We start from the raw sequence: 20,790 nt of genomic DNA on the forward strand, positions 1-20,790 counted from the left end.
GCTGACACACAGAGCCTGCTTGGGACTCTCTCACTTTCCCCCTGCCCCTTCCCTGTTCGTGCTCTCTCTCTTTCTCTCTCAAAATAAATAAACATTTAAAAAATAATTTAGAAGAGCTTTATATAAGTTACATAAATATAAAAGTGTAATTACAGTAAAACCTTGGATTGTGAGTAACTTGTTCTGCGGGTATTCCGCAAGATGAGCAAACATTTCTAGTAAATTTTAACTTGATAAACAAGTGATGTTTTGCAGTATGAGTAGTATGTGATGCCGAATGTCACATGATCGCAACTAAGACAATGGTTCTTGAAGTTCACTTTGATAAACAAGTGCTTTGGATTAGAAGCATGTTTCCAGAATGAATTATGCTTGCAAAACAAGTTTTTACTGTGTATATATGTATAAATACTTAATTGTGAGAAGTTTGTGAAGGAAAAGAAGAGGCTGCTGCAAGAAAGCCTCTCTGTGAAAGTGACATTTAAACTGAGACCTGGCAGTTTATGGGGTGGGAATTAGACAGGTGAAGGGCAGCAAGAAGAACATGCTTGGGAAAGGCATGTGCAAAGACCCAAAGGCTGAAGAGAGCTGAGAGAAGAATCAAGAATGGAAAGACCACTGTGACTGAAACAAAGAAAGCAAGGGAGAGAGAGCTAAAAGGCGGGGCTGGAGAAGTGAGCAGCGGTCAAATCATGCAAAGTTTTGTAGGCCAAATTATAAGGACCTTGGACTTTAAGTACAGAAAGAAATCATAAGAAATTATTTGAGTTTTGAAAAAGATTACTTGCCAAACATTGGCAATGAACTGGCAGAAGCGAGAATGGGAACAAGAAAATGAGGTGGGAGGGCACTGCTGTAGTCTAGGCTTAGACTAGAATGTTGGAAGCAAGATGGGAAAAGTAAACCAATTAAAAAAATATTTTAGGGACAGAGCCAGAACTTAGGGAAGGATTGGATGTAGGGAGTGAGGAAGAGGAAGGTATCACATAACTGCTTGGTTTCTGACTTGAATAACTAAGTGGATGCCCGATCCCTGAAATGGAAAAAAATAAAAGAGCACACACATGAAACACTTAGAAAGCAAAATAAAACAACTGCAAATATAATCGAGGACAAGCCTAACTATGAGTGGAAATAGAGCAATGGTTTGACCTAGTAGCGTATGGGTGATCAGGCCAGCACAGCAATGTGTCTCTTTCACTATCAGAAGCAGGTTTCTTTTTTCCTGTTTCAAAGCCCACACTCCCTTTTAGATCCGCCCACAGAGTTCCTGTTTCCTATCTGAAGAACACCCATCCCCTGTCTTTGCAGAGCAGAAACAACAGATATGTCCTGACTATCAGAGCCCAACAGCTCGGTTGACCATTTTACTCCACCCCATTCCTCAGGATCTCAATGATGCTACATCACTGGGGAGGAATTTCCCTCAAGTGGCTTCCCTACATTCTTACAGTGTGTGATCTTTCAAACAGACATTTGCATTTTAATTTACTGCTAGAAGGAGTGTAAATTTTCTGGAAAGTGATAGCTACTTCAAAACTTTAATTCTATTGCTGAGAGTGTATGTAGCACAGGAAAACAATTAGAAAAGGGAACAAAGATATATATACCAGCATGCTTATCTCAGTGTTATTTACAATGGTAAAGAATTGGAAACAACCTAGATGTCCTAAAAAGAAGAAAGGTTAAATCGAAACAAGGGAAAGGTTATGGGAACAATAATTCAACCAAACAATGAAATATTATGTAGCCATTAAAAATGAGAATGGGGAAGAGTATTTTATCCCATCCTGGCTTACCTATATAAATCAGACTCTTCCTGCCTCTGAATTCGGTGTTTGGGCATCTAATATTTATTTATTTATTCAACAAATATTTCTTGAGCACTATATACCAAGTACCATTCTAGGGGCCAAAGAGACCTCTTTATCACTCGTCTGTCATGGAAATGCACAAGTATGTGTTGACCCATCACTAACAGATACCCATATTTTAGGGCACCTACTAAGTGCTAGTCACTTAACCAAGTGCTTTGCATACTTTACCTCATTTAATCCTCACAATAATTCTCTGAGATAAGGATTGTTTTCCCTGTTTTTACCCATGTAAAAGACTGAAGTCTAAAGAGATGAAGTTACTTACCAAAACGTGATCACATAGCTACCAAAGTGGCCAAGTCAGAATTTGAAACTAGTTCTTGACTACAAAGCCATGCTTTTAACTTCCTTGCTAAATTCCCTACTCTGGATGTAGCCAGATAAACACAGCATGCAACAGTGAGGCTGACTCTACCCTCAGCTAACACCCCATGCTTCTCAACTTAAATTCACTTAAAGTGACCAGTTACTTGTACTAGCTCCTCACCCATCTTGTGTTACTGTTCTCTCTACCATCTGTTTGTTCCACCCCACCAGATTAAAGAACACTCTCCTTTTCTGGAAAAGACAGAAGCAAAACAGTGTTTGGTTGACTCTTCCTTCTTGCTTTTCACATGACATCTCCAAGCAGCAAAAATCCTGAAAGGCAGTGTGTTATAGAGGGGAGAATTCTCCACACGCCTCTTCTGATTCATTCAACAACAAATCTTTTCCCAGGACCTACTATGTGACAAGACCTTACTTAGAGCTTGAACCTCTCTGACCCTGTATTTACGAGCTCTCAGCACTTCTCTAACTCGTTGGTTTTCTGGTGTTTCTTAGACCTTTTTCATAGGTTCTTTTAAAATCTGATGTCCTCAGCTCCCCATGTAAGTCTTGCCTTCTGTTTCTCACTGCAACATTTCCCCTCCAGCTAGCTTCTCATTCTGACTTTTGTCTTTCTGTTAATAGCAGTGCCACCGCTGTCTGCTCACCCAGGCTTGAAACCTCAGTCCCCTCCAGCCTTTTCACCCTTTACACCCACTTCATCACTAAGTCGAATCAATGTTCTTCTCATCAGGTGAGTTGCAACTGTCCTTGCCTTGGTGTTCCCATTGCTTGTTCTCACCAGGACTTCTTCAGTAAACTCCTAACTAGCTTCCCTACCTCCAATCTCTCCTTCTTGTAATTTTCTCTGTATGTTAGACCAGATTAATCTTCTTGAAGCACTCTCCTGACTATCACATGTTTTTCAGTGGTGCCAATACCCAGCAACTTGTCTATTCTATCCTGATAGCATCTCTGCATGTATTTTGTCCTCTCATTTTTATCATCACTATCCTAGTTTGAAGGCTGTTTACCTCTTTCCTTTAATATTGCAATAATCTCTTGTCTCAATCCATTTAGTGTTCCCCTTGCCAGTTCATTTTATACACTGCCACCAAATTAATCTTCTTGCAACATAGCACTGACCCTGCCACTCTTCAGCTTAAAGATAGTTTGTGGCTTACTATTGATTATACTTTAAAGTCCATATTCCTTAGCCAAGTATTCAGACTCCAGTCCATCTCTGAGCATTCCCTATTGTGCACCAGAGAGTCCAACCAAATTACTATACAAACTTTAAATTGCCCCACCTTTGAACCTTTATTCATATTGTCCCTTCTCCTCTTGCCATATGCTCAAACCCTACCCCATCCTGAAAGACTCAGCTCAAATGGTGTTTCTGCAATGAGGCCTTTCTGGATCTCTCTATTTTTCAAAAGACCTTTGTGTGCTGTCTTTCCTTTTTTTAGGGAAAGCATGTTTCTGTTAGCTTTCCAAATACATGATCTAATGATTTGGATTAAAGTTTGTGATATAAGTCTGACTACCCAAACTCCAGGATAACATGGTTGCCTTTTCCTGTCATTCCTACCACTTTCCCATTTTATGAACTAATTTCTCAGCCTTAGTCAAATTTTAGGTTCAGAGTGGAAATTCTCCCTTTGTTACGTCTCTTTCTGGGGAGTTGAGGCAAGGCAGTTTTCTAATCTATTGTAGTAAAATTTAGTTTGTATTGTCCCATGAAAAGCATGGACTTTGGAATCAGATGGCCCTAGGTTCCTAACAGCTTCATTATTTCCCAACTGAGTGAATTCAGGTGATATACTTAACCTCTCTAAGTATCAGTACATTCATTTATTTGAAACCCTAACAAATCTAGTGGCCCCATTTGGTTTAGCCTCTGTATAAACAGTATACAAAGAAGCACTATCCAGAGGCCAAAAAGTAATTTTAGAATTCATTTGTGCTTTCAAAGAACACCAAAGAGGAAATAGTTCATAACCCACAATGACATTTCTCAAATCTTCATCCTCCACTCCTCAATTATATCTAACCAGGAGTTATTCCAAAAGCCTTTCACACACACACACACACACACACACACACACACACACACACACTTTACAAAAAACTAAAACTCTGTCTACATCACCAGTCCCTGTTCCTCTACCTTCTTCCTCTCTCTTTCAGCTATATACGTATTCTGTAGATTGGCTTACCCCTCTGGCATACTCCGCCTCCTCCTCAGGTCCTGTCTCTGTCTTCTTATTTTTTAAAAAGATTTTATTTTTAAGTAATCTCTACACATCCAGTGTGAGGCTTGAACTCACAACCCCGAGATCAAGAGTCATATGCTTCACTGACTGAGCCAGCCAAGCACCCCTCTTTCTTCCTATTGAAAATATCCAGGGATAGAATTCACAAGGCTTCTCCTTTCATGAGTAGAAGTAGAGTGGGGGAGGACGAAAAAAGGGAGAAGGTGCATGACAGACACACATTAGTAAATCTTGTCCCTGTCACATGTTAAATAGAAACAACAAAACATATCTCATGTAGTTTTTAAGGTGATTGAGTAATATTGCATGTTTAAATATGTCTGGCAAATGATTTGCACATGGTGGTTGCTTAGTAGTTCTATGATTTACATTTGTGTCTCTTTTTTTAATAGTGTCTAATTCTCTGCAGATAGTCTCCATTTTTTCACCTATTTTCTTGAATATACTAATCATAGTTATTTTAGAGTTCTTGTATGCTGACCCCAATGCCTGGATCATCCATTTGTTTCAACTCTTTATTTTCTTTTGGTTTTTGGACATGTGGTTCTGTCTTTTGGTACAGCCAGTAATATTTTAATGAAAGATGCTCAATGTGTCTAAATAAGTTGCAGAGGCTCCAGTTGGCATTCCTATAGAGAGGGTCCATCCTGACCTGCACTAGGCAGATAGGGTGGTGACAGAACATCCTATTCTACTCAGGAGCTGTACTGAGTCCAGGCTTGACTGCTGTCCTGCTAAGGCTCAGTCTACCCTGGCTTGCTCCTGGCATTCCAGGATTTTCCACTGAAACCTGGTATATTATATGCATCCCCCTCCCTTGGAAAATCCCAACTCTAATCACTGTATCCTGAGTATGTTAAAATGCTCTGCTTCTAAAGGCTTTCTCCTTGGATATTTTTGCCTCCTGCTCCATGAAGCCCCAGTATTTGGTAAATGTGAAAAAAATGAGTGAAAAATTGGTTTGAGCACCCACCCCACACCTGCCTGGTCTCCACCTAAAGATCTGCTGGTTTCTCTGTTCCCTTGAAAGTGCCTCAGCAAGTACAAATCCTAGATTCTCAGCTCCCACCAGCTGTCCCTCCAACTCAGAATCAACTTATGCCCTCAGGGTAAAAGCAGTTTTGATTTCCTCCTCTCTCTGGATTCTTCCCTCTCCAGAGACTTAGCTATCACTCATTTTCACTGTCTCAGCACCTCCTGGCTGCCTTCATACAAATGGCTTCTGTATATTCCAGCTTTGCTAGTTGTTTTAGGCAGGAGAGCCAGTCTGCCTCTGGCCATTCCATTCCACTCAGATGCAGAAGGAAATGTTTGTTAAATATTCATTCATTCCCCCACTTTGCATCCCTTATTTGGCTAGACAGCCTATAATACATTTTCTGGTTTACTCTCAGCCAGTTGGCTGGCTCCACCAAGTTCTCATTTTCAGGTTCCTGGGTTTCCTTACAAGCATGAGCATAGCTCAATTCATTCAATACTGTCTCTTCCACTGCCCCTTCTTTTAGAATGGTTCTTCTGAACCAGGTCCACACTGCCATAATTAAATTCTAGTCATTAATACCAGCCCACCAGTCCTTATCAGCATCATAAATGTTGTATAACTTTTCTAATTACACTTTACACACACTCTAAACCTTAGTCAACTGCAGCCTTAAGTGTTATTCCATCCCCTGATTTTCTTACTGGAGAATTGACTGTTCTGTCCTTCTGTCCTCCTCATAGGTTATTTTATTTGAGTATTTTACTTCCTTTTCCTCAAAAAAATGGCACTGCATCAGATAAGCAAGGCTCTTGATAAACCCATTCCCCAGCCCTTCCTGAAAGATATGTGCCATGCATCAATTCCCATAAATTTCACTCTTAGATCAGTCCAGACCACAAGAGAGCAATGTGTTTGTACTTCATTCTTGGGAACTTTTATAGATCTATATCTAAGAATTATTAAATTATTTTTAATTTAGCAAAATGTAATAAACATGATCTAATACTTACTCAGTAGATGTTTAACTTAAAAAATTTAACACTTCTTGGTACTTACTGTGTGCCTGAAACCGTTCTAAACACTTCACAAATACTAATTTATATAATCTCCATAATCATCCTTTGAGGAATTATAATCTGTATTTTACAAATGAAGAAATTGAGGCCCACAGAGGTTAAAGTAGTTTTCCAAGATTACACAACTAGTAAATGGTAGAGCCAGGATGAAATCCAGAAAGGTTGACTCCAGGACCCAAACTCTTAACCACTCTATAGCCATATGAAATTCATTATCATATTAACTGCAGGAGTTCTGTCAAATACACTCATTCAATAAGGATCCTTAAGATAGCTTCTCGAACACTTTTATCAGGAAAAGCTGTGGGCCTCCCTTCTAGCAAAAGTGGGTGGTTTGCATTTCTCTGAGCTTACCTAATCTTGGCTCTGTAATTGCCCTACCCTTATTTTTCCTTTGCCCAATCCCTTATTTATCTTTGTGTACTGTTGCATGTTTCTAAACTGGCATAACTGCTTTGTGGAATATGGTAGGGAATATATATATATATATATATGTAATTGATTTTTTCCAAATATTTATGAGATGAATCTATCCATCCCCAGGAAAACATAATTTCAGTTAACAAATCCTACTATGTAGTCCCAGTTATGTAGCTAATGACTCACTTTCCACATCCTCATTTCTCTTACAAAGTCATGTCTGTATGAACTAGAAAAAGAAATGAAAATACCACCTAGGTCTTTCAGTTTCCTACTTAAAATGTCAGAGTCTCTGGAGACACATTCCAGAGCTTTATAGGCCCTGTCTGCCCTAATTGGCCACAGAAGTGACAGAATTCAAGCCAGGATGTGTCTAGCAGGAGTCTAAGTACACAGGCAATGACCTGGTTGGGCTGTAAATGGGTGGGGATATGGAAAGTCCTTGGTTACATTAGGCAAAGAGTCAAGAACAAGAATCCAAGCTGAGAGTGGGGTGATAGCAGGTCAGCAACCATTTAAAAAAAAATCAGAATGAAGTTAGAGAGGGGACACAGACAGGGGAAACAGATGATAGAACAGACAGCGGCTAGCATGGGATCAGTGGGCTTCTCATGACCCAGCCTTGTCTAATTTTTTTTTTTTTGCTTCATATTTCACCATGCCCCTTCCATCCTTTACTCCAGCCACACTAATAAATTACTAAGTGTTCCCCCAAATATGCTAAACTGTTCCACACTTCCCATACCCTTTTTCATGCTGCTCTCTCCTTTTGCCTCTATCCACCTGACAAATATCTACCCATTTTTTCCAGATTCTGCTTAAATACCTTCACTAGGAAGCTATTCCTGCCCCCCACCACAGCCTGCCCTCACTCATCTTTTTTGTCCCCTACCCACCCATGTACCTGTTGTCACATCTATCTTGACCTTCACAGCAGTGATAAGGGGGATGAAGTTGTACCTTAGCATTCTGATGTGAGAAATGTCATATTATTGTATTTTTCTAAACCAAATTTAGAAAATACTAATCCCTAAGAACTAGGATGTTGACACACCCAGTGTCTTTATGAGCCTCTCCCTGGTTTATACTCAGAATCCCAGAGCCCTAATAGTCTGGAAAATGTGGGAAATGGCCCTCTGGTCTTCAATATATCTCCAATACAATGTTGAATAGAAGTGGCAAGAGCAGATACCTTTGTCTTGTTCCTGACCTTAGGGACAAAGCATCCAGTCTTTCATCACTACTTATGATGTTAGTTGTGGGATTTTTGTAGAGCCGTTTGCCAGGTTAAGTTCTACTCTGTTTCTAATTTGTTCCTGAAAGGGTTTTGGATTTTATCAAATGCTTTTTCTGCATCTTTTGAGATGATTGTGTAGTTTTTATCCTTTATTCTAGAAACATGGTGTATTACATTGTTTGATTTTTAGGTATTAAACCAACCTTGCATTCCTGGAATAAACCCCATGTGGTATATACAGTTGATCCTTGAACAATGCAGGAGGTTAGGGGTGCCCAGTTCCCTTGCAGTCAAAAATCCATGTATAACATTGGACTTCCCCAAAACTTTAATTGCTTAATTTGGTCCCAGGACATCATATTGATGGCAGACCAAGGAAATGCTAGTTTAGCAGAATTAAAGCTTTTACCTGCTATAATAAATTCCCATCTGCCCTTCTGGCAAGGCCTACAACCGTGTCATTAAACTTGTCCCTTCTACTTCTGTCTCCTCGTTAGCCACATCCTCTTCCTTTCCTTTGCTATCTGTAAAGGATCCCTTTGGCTGCAGCTAACAGAAATCGAATCCAACTCTACCTTGGGTAATTAAGAGTTTATTTTTCTAATATAACAAGAAGTAGTGGAGACAGACAATTCTGAAACCAATACAGTTAATCAATGATACCATCATGGACCAGGATCTTTGCATTTTTCCACTGCAGCATCCATGGCAAATGTACTTCATCCTTATGCCTATTCCTCATGTGGCTATTACACCTTAAGACCAATCCTATTCCAGGGAGAAAGAAGGAATAGGGTAAAGAGGCAAAAGCCTGCCAACATATTAGGAAGCTTTCCCAGAAGGCCCACACAGCAACTTCTGCTTGTCTCATTATTTAAATCAAGGTCACATGTCACCCCAGACCAATCACTGAAAGACTGAAAAATGTGTAGGGAGAAGGGAGTGGGATGAGGGAGTAGTGGGCCAGTCAACCAGCAGTGCCTATGCCTTCCTTCACAGCCTTAGAAATTAGAAGTTAGGGCAGAGGTGGGGAAGAATGAGCTTGGAGCATGGCATGCCCTTCCACTCTGCCCTGTCCATACCTGTTCTAAACAGAATCAGTCCCCACCTCCTAAAATCTAAGCTCCCTAGTACCTTCTGTAGCAAACGTATCATAAATGCAGATACATTTTTACCTGTCTTCTGATAAATTCACCATCTAACTCATTCTCCTTTCTTTGGAAATTTGCAAAGGGGCACTGGGCTGGCTCAGTCAGTAGAGCATGAGATTCTTGATCTTGGGGTTGTAAATTTGAGCCCCATGTTGGGTATAGAGATTACTTAAAAATAAAATCTTAAAAAAATAGAATTAGAAAAAGCCTATTGTCATCTGTAGTCATTAAGCATTGTTCAATTTGAGGACCCCAAAAACTACTCTTCTGGGACATGCTCTTGTCTTTTCTCAACTTTGCCTACCTGCCATGGCAGTTAACCATTTCCATCACAGGTACAACTGCCTGTACCTACAAGTCAACCCATTACCTGGGTAACATGTTCAAGCTTGGGTCCTAGACTTTAGATCTCTACTGCCATTAACTACTGTCCAGGAAGAGGTTAGAAATTCAGAGTCCAAAATAAGGATCTTAAAGTTCGACTTTCCTATCTCTCACTTTACCCCCAAATGCTCCTGAGAATTACAGATGAAGTAATATCTTTATCAAACTCTAGTAAGTGCATTTGCTTCTCTTCCTTCCAGAGCCTTACTCTAACCTCTCTTTAAATCAGCCCAGAAGTTTTAAAGCAGTCTGCAAAATCCTTTCAACTCAATCTCTTCCTAGTCCTCTGAAAGCCCACACATCAGGAGTTACTTTTGAGGGGTACTTGGGCGGCTCAGTTGGTTAAGGGTCCTACTCTTGATTTCAGCTCAGATCATAATCTCATTGTTCATGAGTTTGAGCCCCATGTGAGGCTCTGAATTGACAGCGTGGAGCCTGGTTGGGATTCTCTGTCTCCCTCTCTCTCTGACACTCTCATGCTTGTGCTCTATCTCTCAAAAATAAATAACTTTTTAAAAAAGGAGTTACTTTTGAGAGACCTCAGTCAATTCTGTATACCAGTTCTATAATAGAATCTTAGCTGTTGTCTCAAAATCAATAGGCTCAAATTTTAAGGATCATAATTTTTTGTGTGCAGCATTCAAAGTTCCTTTTTTGGGAGTGCCTGGGTGGCTCAGTCGGTTGAGCGTCTGACTTTGGCTCAGGTAATGATCTCGCGGTCTGTGAGTTCGAGCCCCATGTTGGGCTCTGTGCTGACAGCTCAGAGCCTGGAGCCTGCTTGGGATTCTGTGTCTCCCTCTCTCTCTGTCCCTCCCCCACTCATGCTTTGTCTCTCTCTCTGTGAAAAATAAATAAAAACATTTTTAAAAAATTTTTAAGTTCCTTTTTTGTTTAATTTCTTAATGTTTATTTATTTTTGAAAGACAAAGTGTGAGCAGGGGAGGGACAGAGAAAGAGAGAGACACAGAATCCGAAGCAGGCTCCAAGTTCTGAGCTGTCAGCACAGAGCCCGATGTGGGACTTGAACTCAAGAGCCATGAGATCATGACCTGAGCCAAAGTTGGATGCTCAACCAACTGAGCCACACAGGTGCCCCTCGGGGTTTCCCAGTAATCCCACAGTGTAGCAGTCATGAATTTGTCCCATAACACTGAGGTGTGAGAAATGTCACATTGCCTAAAAAAAAAAAAAAAAAAAAGTTCAAGAAATGTTACAATGCCATAGTTTTAGCCCCCAGTGACTTGCCACAGTGGAAAGATACTCTATTGTCTGTGGAATCGTGGAAGGGTGACCAACCACACCAGTTTGCCCAGCATTGGGGGGTTTTCTGAGATGTAGGGCTTTCATTGCTAAATGGGCAAACCAGAACAGGTGGTCATCCTAAGTATTGGACAAACGTTAATCTACAAACCTTCCCTTTACTATATATAAACTCTCAAAGGGCAAGAAACATGTCTAATGAATTTCTACATATTCATGCCTAGTGCTTCGGACATAACAGCCACCCAACGCATTCTTAATAAATAAACAAACTAGTTCACAAATGCATGAACCAGCATAAAAAATAGACTAAAATAATAGGGGCAGAGGGAGAGGGAGACACAGAATCTGAAGAGGATTCCAGGCTCTGAGTGTCAGCACAGAGCCCAACTTGAGGCTCAAACTCACAAACCGTTGAGATCGTGACCTGAGCTGAAGTTGGACGCTTAACTGACTGAGCCACCCAGACACCCCAGATATGAGCAAAATGTTAAGAAAGCATAAACTTCTAAAGGTACCTACCACCTTCCCAGCCTACCAGATCTCCTAACAGTTCTGTGGTGCACAAAATGATGACACTGCTTTTAAGTGTCTGGAAACTTCTGCACCACCTCCACCCCAGCACATTCCCCCTAGGGTGTAACTCTAATGCTACAGCAGGGTTTTTTGTGCTTCACTGTGTCACTTTCCACTTGTCTTCCACAAGACACTGATACTCCTCAATCCCCTTAAAATCTTTCCCCGCTGTTTGCCTTTCCTCTCATATTCTTCCAACTTTTTGTATCAGTTAGAGTGGGTGGAGCTAATGTGCTTGCTTTCATCTTCTGTAGCAGAGAGGCTGTTATGTTTGTGCCAGGTGGAAGTGCTGATCACCTCAAGCAAGAGGGCACAATTTGCAGATGATCGTAACAGTCTGACTCCACATTTCTTAAGAGTTTTGTGGTTTTCCTTGAAAAACTACCAAAGAAAATTGCCTTATTCCCATGCCTGATTTAAAAGGGCACACCTAGAAAATCTGCTAATAGGTCTGTGTGTCTCTTCTCCTGACCCATGGCACACAGCAAAGTGTCACCCCCTCTGTTCTGCAGAACCTTTCACTCAGAGTCACTGCCCTGGAATTCTGACCCTTCTTTTTGTCCTGTGACTAGCTGTGTTGATCTCAAGGATCCTGCACCCACTGGCCTCTTTGTACCTAAGCTTTTCTCTCCCTGCTGTCTCCTCCTCCTCTTGCTTTGGCAGGTGACTTTAATCACCTTCTTAAACCCTTTCTGGGTATTCTACAGATATTCCCTAACCAGCCCACTCTGATCTCAGTCATGCAGCACAAGCACATTTTGTCACCCTCTAAACAAGACCTGAATTTTCACAACAGCCCACACAAGTCTGTATTTCAAGACTGTTTTTAAGAATTGTAATTCTTGGCGCGCCCAAGTGGCTCCATTGGTTGAGTATCCAACTTCAGCTCAGGTTATGCTCTCGTGGGTTCATGGGTTTGAGCCCTGCATTGGGCTGGCTGCTGTCAGTGCAGAGTCCCGCTTTGGATCCTCTGTCCCCCTCTCTCTGCCCCTCCACTGGTCATTCTCTCTCTCACTCTCTCTCTCGCTCTCTCTCTTTCTCCCTCTCAGAAATATTTTTTTAAAAAGTTTTTTTTAATGTTTATTTTATTTTTGAGAGTCAGGAAGACAGAGCACTAGCAGGGGAGGGGCAGAGAGAGAGGGAGACACAGAATCCGAAGCAGGCTCCAAGCTGTCAACACAGAGCCTGATGCGGAGCTCGAACTCACAAACCATGAGATCATGACCTGACCCAAAGTCGGACACTCAACCAACTAAGCCACCCAGGCGCCCCTAAAAAAAGAATTGTAATTCTTAAAATTCTACATTTACCATTGAGTAATACATTAGCCATCTCCAGAGTGAACACCTACTTCAGGTTAAAGGGCATCTCTTGGGGCGCCTGGGTGGCTCAGTTGGTTTAGCACCTAACTCTTGATTTCAGTTCATGATCTCACAGTTTGTGGGTTTATGGGTTTGAGCCCAGTGTCGGCACAGAGCCTGCTTGGGACTCTCTCTCCCTCTTGCTCTGCCCCTCCCCCTGCTTCCTCTCTCTCTCTCTCTCTCTCTCTCTCTCTGTCTGTCTCAAAATAAGTAAACATCTAAAAAATAACAAGAAAGGGCCTGTCTTGTCTCTGCATTGTGAACCGTTTTGTGTACAACTCCAACCAGGGAGGAAGAGCACTCCCTTGGGGCAACTCAGTTAGGAAGTCCCTGTCTCCCAGGACCAAAGAAAAATGGTTCAGTCCTCCCTGACACCCCCAGAGAAACTTGGGGAAGCCTTGATTGAGATAGATCTTCAAAACATGCCAAAGACTGAAGGTGAACCAGCATTTATATATGCTCTTGTTTCAGAAAAGAGAATGGCTGCTGTTGGCCAAAGGGGAGCCCCTGAGTGGAGGACACAGCCTGAGGACGCCTGCCAGCACTTTCTATGTGATTGTGCCATCACGCTCCCCCACTCTGCTGGTGAAGGCAGTGGCCACTAGGGAACTGTTGCTGCCCAGCCCCTTCCCCCCGCTGCCTGAGGACCCAACTGACGTCAGCCTTAAGACTGTGGAGGCAAGTGAAGCTCAGATCTCATGGGGCAGACAGAAGGGAGAGAAGAGTTGGGAGCTGGAGAAAAGGATACGGGAGAGGAATTAGCCTGTGGGAGAAAGGACTGGGGAGCAGAGGGAGGAGTGGTTGTTCCAAGAAGGTGGTGGAGGGTGAGAGAAGAAAGCGAAGGTAGGAACTGAGGCCAGGTGGAAGGAAGTAATGTGATGTGTGTCTGTGTGGTGGTGTCTTTCTCTGCTTTGTGCATGTGTATCTGTTTGTTGAGGAAAAGGGAAAAAGGCAGTCAATGCAGGCATTCAGGATAGGAAGGGCTTCAAAATGAGACTCCCATGCAATGGAGAGAACTGCACTGCCACCATTTTCCCCCTCCTCCCCTCCCCCATCTTTCCCTTTCCCCCCCTTCTCCCCCCTTCTCCTGTCTTCCTTGGATCTGGATTCTGGATTTCCTCTGCCAGCCTCCTCTGGCTGAGGGCAGGAGGAAAGGCTCTGGGCAGGGAGAACTGGAGCCACATCGCTGCTGGATCACTGGCTTACGTGCAGAGAGGACAGAGCTTGGGATTGTGTTCTTGCCTTGGCGGCCACCGGGATGCAAAAAGAGGTGGGCACGAGTGGCCGTGGCTCGCTCAGTGTCTCACTTCAGAGCCAGTGGTTCCTGGCACAGGATGTTGTGGCCGGAAAACCTGACTGCTCAGGAATGCTGTGCTTGTGTGCCCTCCGGCTCCGGCTCTGCTCACCTAGCAGGCGAAGAACTCCATGTACTGCCCCTGCAGACTGTGAGCAGCCCCAGGCCTTGGTCACACCCTCTCTCACAGCCCGCACACTGGATCCCTTGTGACCCTTCCAGCACTTCAGCCCCTCTCAGAATCCCATGACACGCTTCTCAGAGCCAGAGTATTTGGTGTCCCTAGCCACTCACGGCTATACCTACTTGTTGCACTCTTACCTGACACTTACATCACAGACACTCAGACCTGGGGGCCGGAACACCCAGCGGAGACCCTCATCTACTTCAGTCTTGAGCCAAGCCCCGGGTCTTCACACATCCTCCAGTCTCTCACAGTCCAAGGTCTCTTACTGTGTTCTGTGACCTCAAGCTCCCTGGGTGAGTCTTCTCTTCTCTCTTCCACAGAGGGTGCTGGACAGCCTGGAGCTAGAGCCCACCTACAACCCCTTGCAGGCTTGGAGCCACCTGTACTCACACCTGAGCAACACCTTGACCAAGCTTCAGGGCCGGATCCAGCCAAGCTTGGAAAGCCGGGCCCTGAGAAAGGTACAGCTCCCTCCCTACTCCCTCCTTTATGCCCAGAATGCAAGAGAGACCTCCTCCCCTGTCCCTGGCTCCCCCCATCCCAGGGAGCAGCCCCCTCCCCTGGTGGAGGGGAGAACCAGGCCAACCAGGGAAGGAGAAAAAGAACAGCCCTTTGCCCTAGACCAAGGAAATTACAACCCCTGTCCGGTAGGGAGGGTTTTCTGCCTGGGCACTTACATATGGTGATGTTTAGGCATCTTCACTGTGCACTTGTGATAATCCATTAGTCATGTAGCAGACCATTGTCCCACTAAGCAAATTGGCAGTACTGAGAGCACAGGTTCTGTTTAAAGAAAAGGCTGAATGGAAGGTGGAAAAAGAAATATCCAAAGGAAAGGAAATTAGCATGTACTGAACACCAGCCATTTGCCAGGTTTTGTGACCAGTGCTCTCACAAATATCTTTCTCATTTAATCCCTACAGCATCCCTGCAAGGTAAGTGTTATGTTCACTGTACAGATGAGGAAAAGGAGGCTGACCAAGCTTAGTACATTGGAGTCCAGGCTTTCTCAACAAGGGTTACAGAGAGAAGAGTAATTGAGGGTGGAGTTATTTTTTATGAAATTTATATTCTACAGTGTTTGTATAGAATATAAATTCTTAATCTTTTCCTAATTTCTTAGTAACAGAACCTTTAGGAACTCCTGCTTTGCCTTAGCTGAAGTTACAAAAGAAAGATCTTTCCAAACTACAGTCAATCTAAAGATGGGAGCTGAGCCCACCACAAGTTAGCTGATGGACAAGCTAACAGAGAAGGAACACTCAGCCAGGAGACCGGCACTGTGGAGACAAGCCCAGGGGACTCCACCGCCCTTGACTTTGAGGCTGTCACTTAAGGGATGGGACACGTGAAGGAGTTAGGACAGGAGGCCCAACAAGGAACAGGACAGGAGATCGGGAGCCATGTCTGGGCCTCAGAGAACTCTCTGCTTTCTTTGTAGGCTGGGCAGTTGCAGACGAACCGAGTTCGAGCCACAGTGGCCCCCCTGCCTATGATTCCAACCCCTGGCAGAGCCCCCAAGATGCCAGCAGCCAGCAAGCCTTCCTCAGAAGTTTTCTTCTGGCCTTCCAAGGAGGAAGAAGTGGAGGAGCAGAAAGGGGAGGAGTATCCCTCTGGGCCCTAAGTCACCAGCACCAGAGCCTGGCGGCCCTGTTCAACCACATCCACACTAAGGCTCATACAGTGAATGGCCTTTGCTCCACCTGAGCCTCTGTGAGCTCCAGGCGACTGGGAAACAGAGCCTTTCCCTCCTCAGTCTTCAGAACTGCTGCCGCCCCACTGCTTAGTCCTGGAAGAGACACACCTGAACTTTTTCCTTCTCCAAGCAGGAACTCATTTTCTTTTGGATTATTTGATACTGTTAGCACAGTATCAGATTAAATACCCAGTAAGTCTCTACCATTGTTAGGAGCATTCCCAGCCCAAATTTCTCCTTGTAGTTCCTGGTAAACAGGTAGACGAGGTCAGGTCACCTTCGGGAAACTGGACATCAGGAGACAAGTACAAGGTTTTTAGAGCTCATGAAAAGAAGTAGGATTGAAATCAAAGCCTCATTCCAAAGGCTGCATTCTTCCCGCTACACCCACCACACTGTGGTTTCCTTCAGCCCTCAGACAGAAAAGCAGTTGGTGCTGATACCTACAGGCAGAGTGGGGAGTGGGGGGGCAGGAGGTGTCCTATAGCTGAGAAGAGAAGGGGAAAACGGTGTGGAAAAGGCCTGTTTCCTTCCTATTTCTCTCTCCCCAAGCCTGTCCACTTTTCTTTTTTTTCTTTCTCTTCTTTTCTTTTTTCTTTTTCTTTTCTTTTTTCTCTTCTCTTTCCTTTTCTTTTTTATTTTGAGAGAGAGAAAAAGAGAGAATCCCAAGCAGGGTCAGCACTGTCAGCGCAGAGCCCGACGCAGGATTTGATCTCGTTAATGTGAGATCATGACCTGAGCTGAAACCAAGAGTCGGACGCCTAACTGACTGAGGCACCCAGGCACTCCTGTCCACCTTTCCGTTGGCCCTTTCCACCTACAGAATAACTACCATTTATAAAATGCTTAATCTGCGATTCAGGTTGCACTAAGTACTTGAGAAATTTAACTCCTTTCACACAAACAACCCTGTGAAGTAGAGTCTGTAATTGGGTTTTCCCATTTTACAGGGGGTCACTGAGGAAAACTGAGGGTTATAGATGTTATATGACTTGCTCAGTATCACAGAGACAGGCTCAAGCCCACGTGGGCCCAACTGGACCACCCAGGCTCTCAACCACCACACTGCTCCACTCACCTGCGACCCCATCCTCCTTCTGTGGATTCTCCTGACCCCCTCCACACCCACCCAGCACCCCTGCCACCATGGCATCTCTGTGACTATTCACACACATAGACCTCTTAAACCCAAACTGACTTTAATGAGAATAAACTTTTTAAAATCTATGTCTCTGGCAAAGAACAATGCAGGGGTCAGGATCCAGGCACAGTTCAGCAGCTCCCTGTAGCCTCCATGTAGGCCCCTTTGACTGCACCAACTCAGAGCAAGCACCCCTCTTCATAGACCTGGTCCAGCGCTGTCCATTCCTTTGGGGAGGATGACTTAGGGGTGCCGCTCTCTCCCAAGTCCTATCCCTCACCCCTGCCACCTGTCCCACTTTCAGGACTTCTTGAGATTGATCATCCTCCCCTTGATTCCCCTGGTCCCCCTGGTGCCCTGGGCTGGCTCACACAGGACCTTCCGGCCCTCTGGTTCCTGCAGGTCCTAACAAGTATCTTTGATCCCCAGTGCCACCTTCCCGTGGTCCTCCCACAGTGTCCCCAGTTTCGCCCTCTCATGTGGAGCTCTCTGCCTTGGCCTTGGTCCCTTCAGCCCCTGCCCTGGACAGCCCACAGTCCCAGCTCCCCGGGGCACCACCGCTCTTTTGGACCTGGCTGTACAGGACAGTGTCTGAACTGTGGCCTCTGCCACCGCCACCGCCACTGCCACCGCCACCAGCTGCAACTCCAGGCTCAGGGAAGGGCCGGCCCCGGGGCTTGGGAGCCAGGAGGGGCTTTGTGCTCCGAGGAGGCGGTGGCACTTCATAGTCATCAGTGGCAGGGTTATAGGGGAGTTCGTAGCCCTCCTCCTTCACTCGAGCCTGGCACCACCATGCATCCTTGGGCTCCTGAGGCAAATCATAAAGGCCCCGGAGAGCAGCTGGGGCCAGGCCCTCAGGTTCATCATAGATGGGGTCCTCTTTGGGGTCCGTCAGCTTGGCCTTCAGCAACTGCTGCTGCACATGCTGGTACAAGTCCCAGTAAAGAGGTTTCTTTAACTGTGCCGCCTCCCCTGCCCGAGCAGGGGTGCTGTCCAGGGGGTCTGAGTATAGGGAATCCTGGGAAGGGCCTGAAGGAATGCGCAGTGAGTCTAAGGGTTCAGCATACAGGGCCGGAGGAGTGCCCGGGAGTTCCTGAGCGCCAGGGAGGGACACCAACTTCCCTTCTGCCGCTTCTCCTTCATGGGAATCGGCTCTGAGACTGTCCTGCCCTTGACCGTCCTTTCCCTGGACCTTCTGCCGGTGAATAGCAGTTTCAACCGCCTGAAAGATATCATTCCCCTGTGCTGTCTGGAAGGTGAAGTTTCCAGGGCCTGAAGGGCAGCGGCGGCCAGCCTCAAAAGAGAACATGACCTGAAGAAAGTGTAGAAGGAAACACATTACCAGGAGCCATGAGAGATAAGTCACAGGGCCCAACCTAGTTAGGGGATGCACAAAGAAAAGACTACCTGGGGAGGAAGGGAGGGTCATGGGCTAGGCAAGGAAGGTTTATCCTGAGGACAGGGCTTCCCACCTTCCTGTTCTGCCCCACCCCACCAACCCCACAGCTAGCCCCACCTAGGAAGTCAGTGCGCCCCAACAGACCCCGCACCTTGTCCCGGCCATAGCGGCGCAACAGAGTATAAGGCCAGGAAAGGAGTGGCTCCAGTATCTGACCCTGGGCCCCTATGGTCAGGAGAGTCAGCTTCTCAGCCTCCACCCTCAGCACATAGGAGCCATGCAGGCCACAGCGCTCAGCGGCTTCAGTCCTCTGTACAGTTACCCAGAACTGGGATCCTGGAAGGAATACACAATTAGACTGGCACCTGGCCGCACAGATGAGTGAGGGGGCTGGGGAAGCAGGAACAGGTTGCCCAAGCACTCACTTGGAAACCAGTTTCAGGAGCTTCCTACTTCCCCATGGGCCCCTGACCATTTAATCACTCCCTTCCCAAGGACACCCTTCCTTCTCCACCCCACCCCACCCCACCCCACCCCCATCCCTGCCAGGGCTTCTCAGCCGTCTACCTTCCCAGGTGGGGCTATACAGCGAGTTCTCCAGCATCTCCAAGGCAGAAAGCTTGGGTGGGTTCTCAGCAGGCGCCAGAGCCCAACTGCCTTTCTGGAGTAAAGAGAAGAACAGTATGGAGGACCCCGCAATTCCCTCCACGCTGTTCCCAGGGTCTGAGCCAGCTCAGGCCCTTTACTGCTGTAACTGCCCCCACCCCGCGTCGCTTCTTGGCCCCGGTGCATTTCGCCCCGGCCCCCTCACCGGAAAGGCGTTTCGGCACAGCGTTTGCACCCAGGCGGCGCTGGACGGCGCGTCGGCCGCCAGCAGGTGGGAGCGCTGCGCAGTGTCCAGGCGGAAAGCTGAAGCGCCGGGCTCAGGGGGGCTCTCCACAGCCACGGGGGCCACGCTCACACACTCTGCCAGACGGATCACCTTGCAGTCCAGGCGGCGCGAGCCCCCTCGGCCCCCTCCAGCGCCCGACCCCTTGTGGTCAAAGAACTCGAGCCGCGCTACGCCGTGGGGACTGGCAGGATAGAGCACGGCCCAGGTCTTCCTCCATCTCTGGGGAGAGAGAGCGAGAGACGCTGGGGAGGGAGCGGGCGAGCACCGGCTGTCTGCGCCCCGACGGGAAAGGAGAGAACCGGCGCGGGCCGATTTCGGGTCCAAATCTTCCCTACGAACGGCGAAGTTTCCCGAGAAGGATGCCCCTCCGTCTCCCCAGGACCAGAAAGGGCGTACCCCGAGGCCGGCCGCCGCTTCTCCGCAGTGTGAAATCAACTTCGCGGGAACGTCATAGGGCTCTACAACTCCCGGCCGGCGCTCCATCCAACCCGCTGCCGCCCCCTCCCTCTCTCTCTCTCTCTGGGGTCTCCAGCCCACCCCTAGGTATGATGGGACTCGGCAACCCCTGCCCCGACTACCTTGGTACCGAAACGCTGACTTTGCAAAAAGAGCGGCCCTTCCATCACAGCCCCGTCCATGGCCCCCGGCGGTTCCTTCCGCGCTTCCTGGCCCTGCGGGCTAGAGGCGGGGCGGGGGCGGGGCCGGGCCTCCGGAGGCGTTCCCGCCCCTCCCCCGGCCTTCGCGGACCGCTCAGGGGGAGCCAGGAGAGGAGCAGGAAGAAAGGGGAGGGGGTCCCCAGATAAGTTGGCGGTGCACCACTCTTAGGCCCCTGCCCACAGTCCTGGGACGCGCACAAGTGGCTTCACCAAAAGAAAGCTCGCGGTTTCGACCAGAGGGCTCTGGCGCGCCTGGGCTTAGGGGTTGTGTACGACGTCGTATGCTCAACGTGACGTCAGAGTGAAGGCCGTGACGTCACTCCGAAAACGCCAGTGGGCATTCTGGGGCACCGGAGGGACTATGTGGGCTTTCATAGCCTCGGTTCCCCTGACCGGACCCGCCCCCAGCCCGGCTGGAGTCGGGCTGTTTACACTCCGCGGAGCCCGGGACTTGGGGGAAGGATGGGGGCTGGGGACTGGAAGGCTTCCCGGAGCCCGGAGCTGAGCCGCGGACTCCCGCCGCCCCAGGGGCCGCCGTTCGGGCCGGTCCGCGGCCCCATGGCCTTTTGCGTGTCTAGCTCACTGACCGCAGCTGCCCGGCCTCCAACCCGCGGGAAAA

The 20,790-nt window shown here is 46.8% G+C and overlaps 2 protein-coding genes across 3 annotated transcripts in view; one reads left to right on the plus strand and one right to left on the minus strand.

The window, feature by feature from the left end:
• Positions 1-17,310, plus strand: part of M1AP (meiosis 1 associated protein) — a 70,822-nt gene extending 53,512 nt beyond the window's left edge. Inside the window, exons 8-10 of the mRNA XM_025931967.2 lie at positions 13,378-13,584; positions 14,708-14,848; positions 15,829-17,310. Of these exons, the coding sequence (XP_025787752.1) occupies positions 13,378-13,584; positions 14,708-14,848; positions 15,829-16,011 (531 nt within the window). The 3' untranslated portion in view covers positions 16,012-17,310. The remainder of the gene's footprint in view (positions 1-13,377; positions 13,585-14,707; positions 14,849-15,828) is intronic.
• On the minus strand, positions 17,266-20,779 carry DOK1 (docking protein 1). Of its 2 annotated transcripts, XM_025931836.2 has the most exons (5): positions 20,094-20,779; positions 19,435-19,734; positions 19,191-19,284; positions 18,775-18,959; positions 17,266-18,536 (listed from the first exon to the last, which is right to left on the minus strand). In XM_025931836.2, exons 1-5 carry the CDS (start codon positions 20,151-20,153, stop codon positions 17,700-17,702), a joined length of 1,476 nt encoding a protein of 491 aa, XP_025787621.1. In that variant the 5' UTR covers positions 20,154-20,779; the 3' UTR covers positions 17,266-17,699. The 2 variants fall into 2 exon arrangements, with proteins under 2 accessions (XP_025787621.1, XP_086556896.1); XM_086700770.1 differs by lacking the exons at positions 18,775-18,959; positions 19,435-19,734; positions 20,094-20,779.
• Between the last annotated feature and the right edge of the window lie 11 nt (positions 20,780-20,790).

This window comes from Puma concolor, chromosome A3 (genome assembly GCF_028749965.1).
Source record: "Puma concolor isolate L17-30 chromosome A3, mPumCon1.1.hap2, whole genome shotgun sequence".
Taxonomy (NCBI): domain Eukaryota; kingdom Metazoa; phylum Chordata; class Mammalia; order Carnivora; family Felidae; genus Puma; species Puma concolor.

Excerpts from the sequence above, each read along its gene's own strand:
- DOK1 (XM_025931836.2), bottom strand. The coding sequence starts at position 20,153 with ATGGACGGGGCTGTGATGGAAGGGCCGCTCTTTTTGCAAAGTCAGCGT. Across the intron at positions 18,960-19,190 it reads GTATAGCCCCACCTGGGAAG|GATCCCAGTTCTGGGTAACT; the intron begins GTAGACGGCTGA and ends TATTCCTTCCAG. Across the intron at positions 18,537-18,774 it reads GCCGCTATGGCCGGGACAAG|GTCATGTTCTCTTTTGAGGC; the intron begins GTGCGGGGTCTG and ends CACTTTCTTCAG.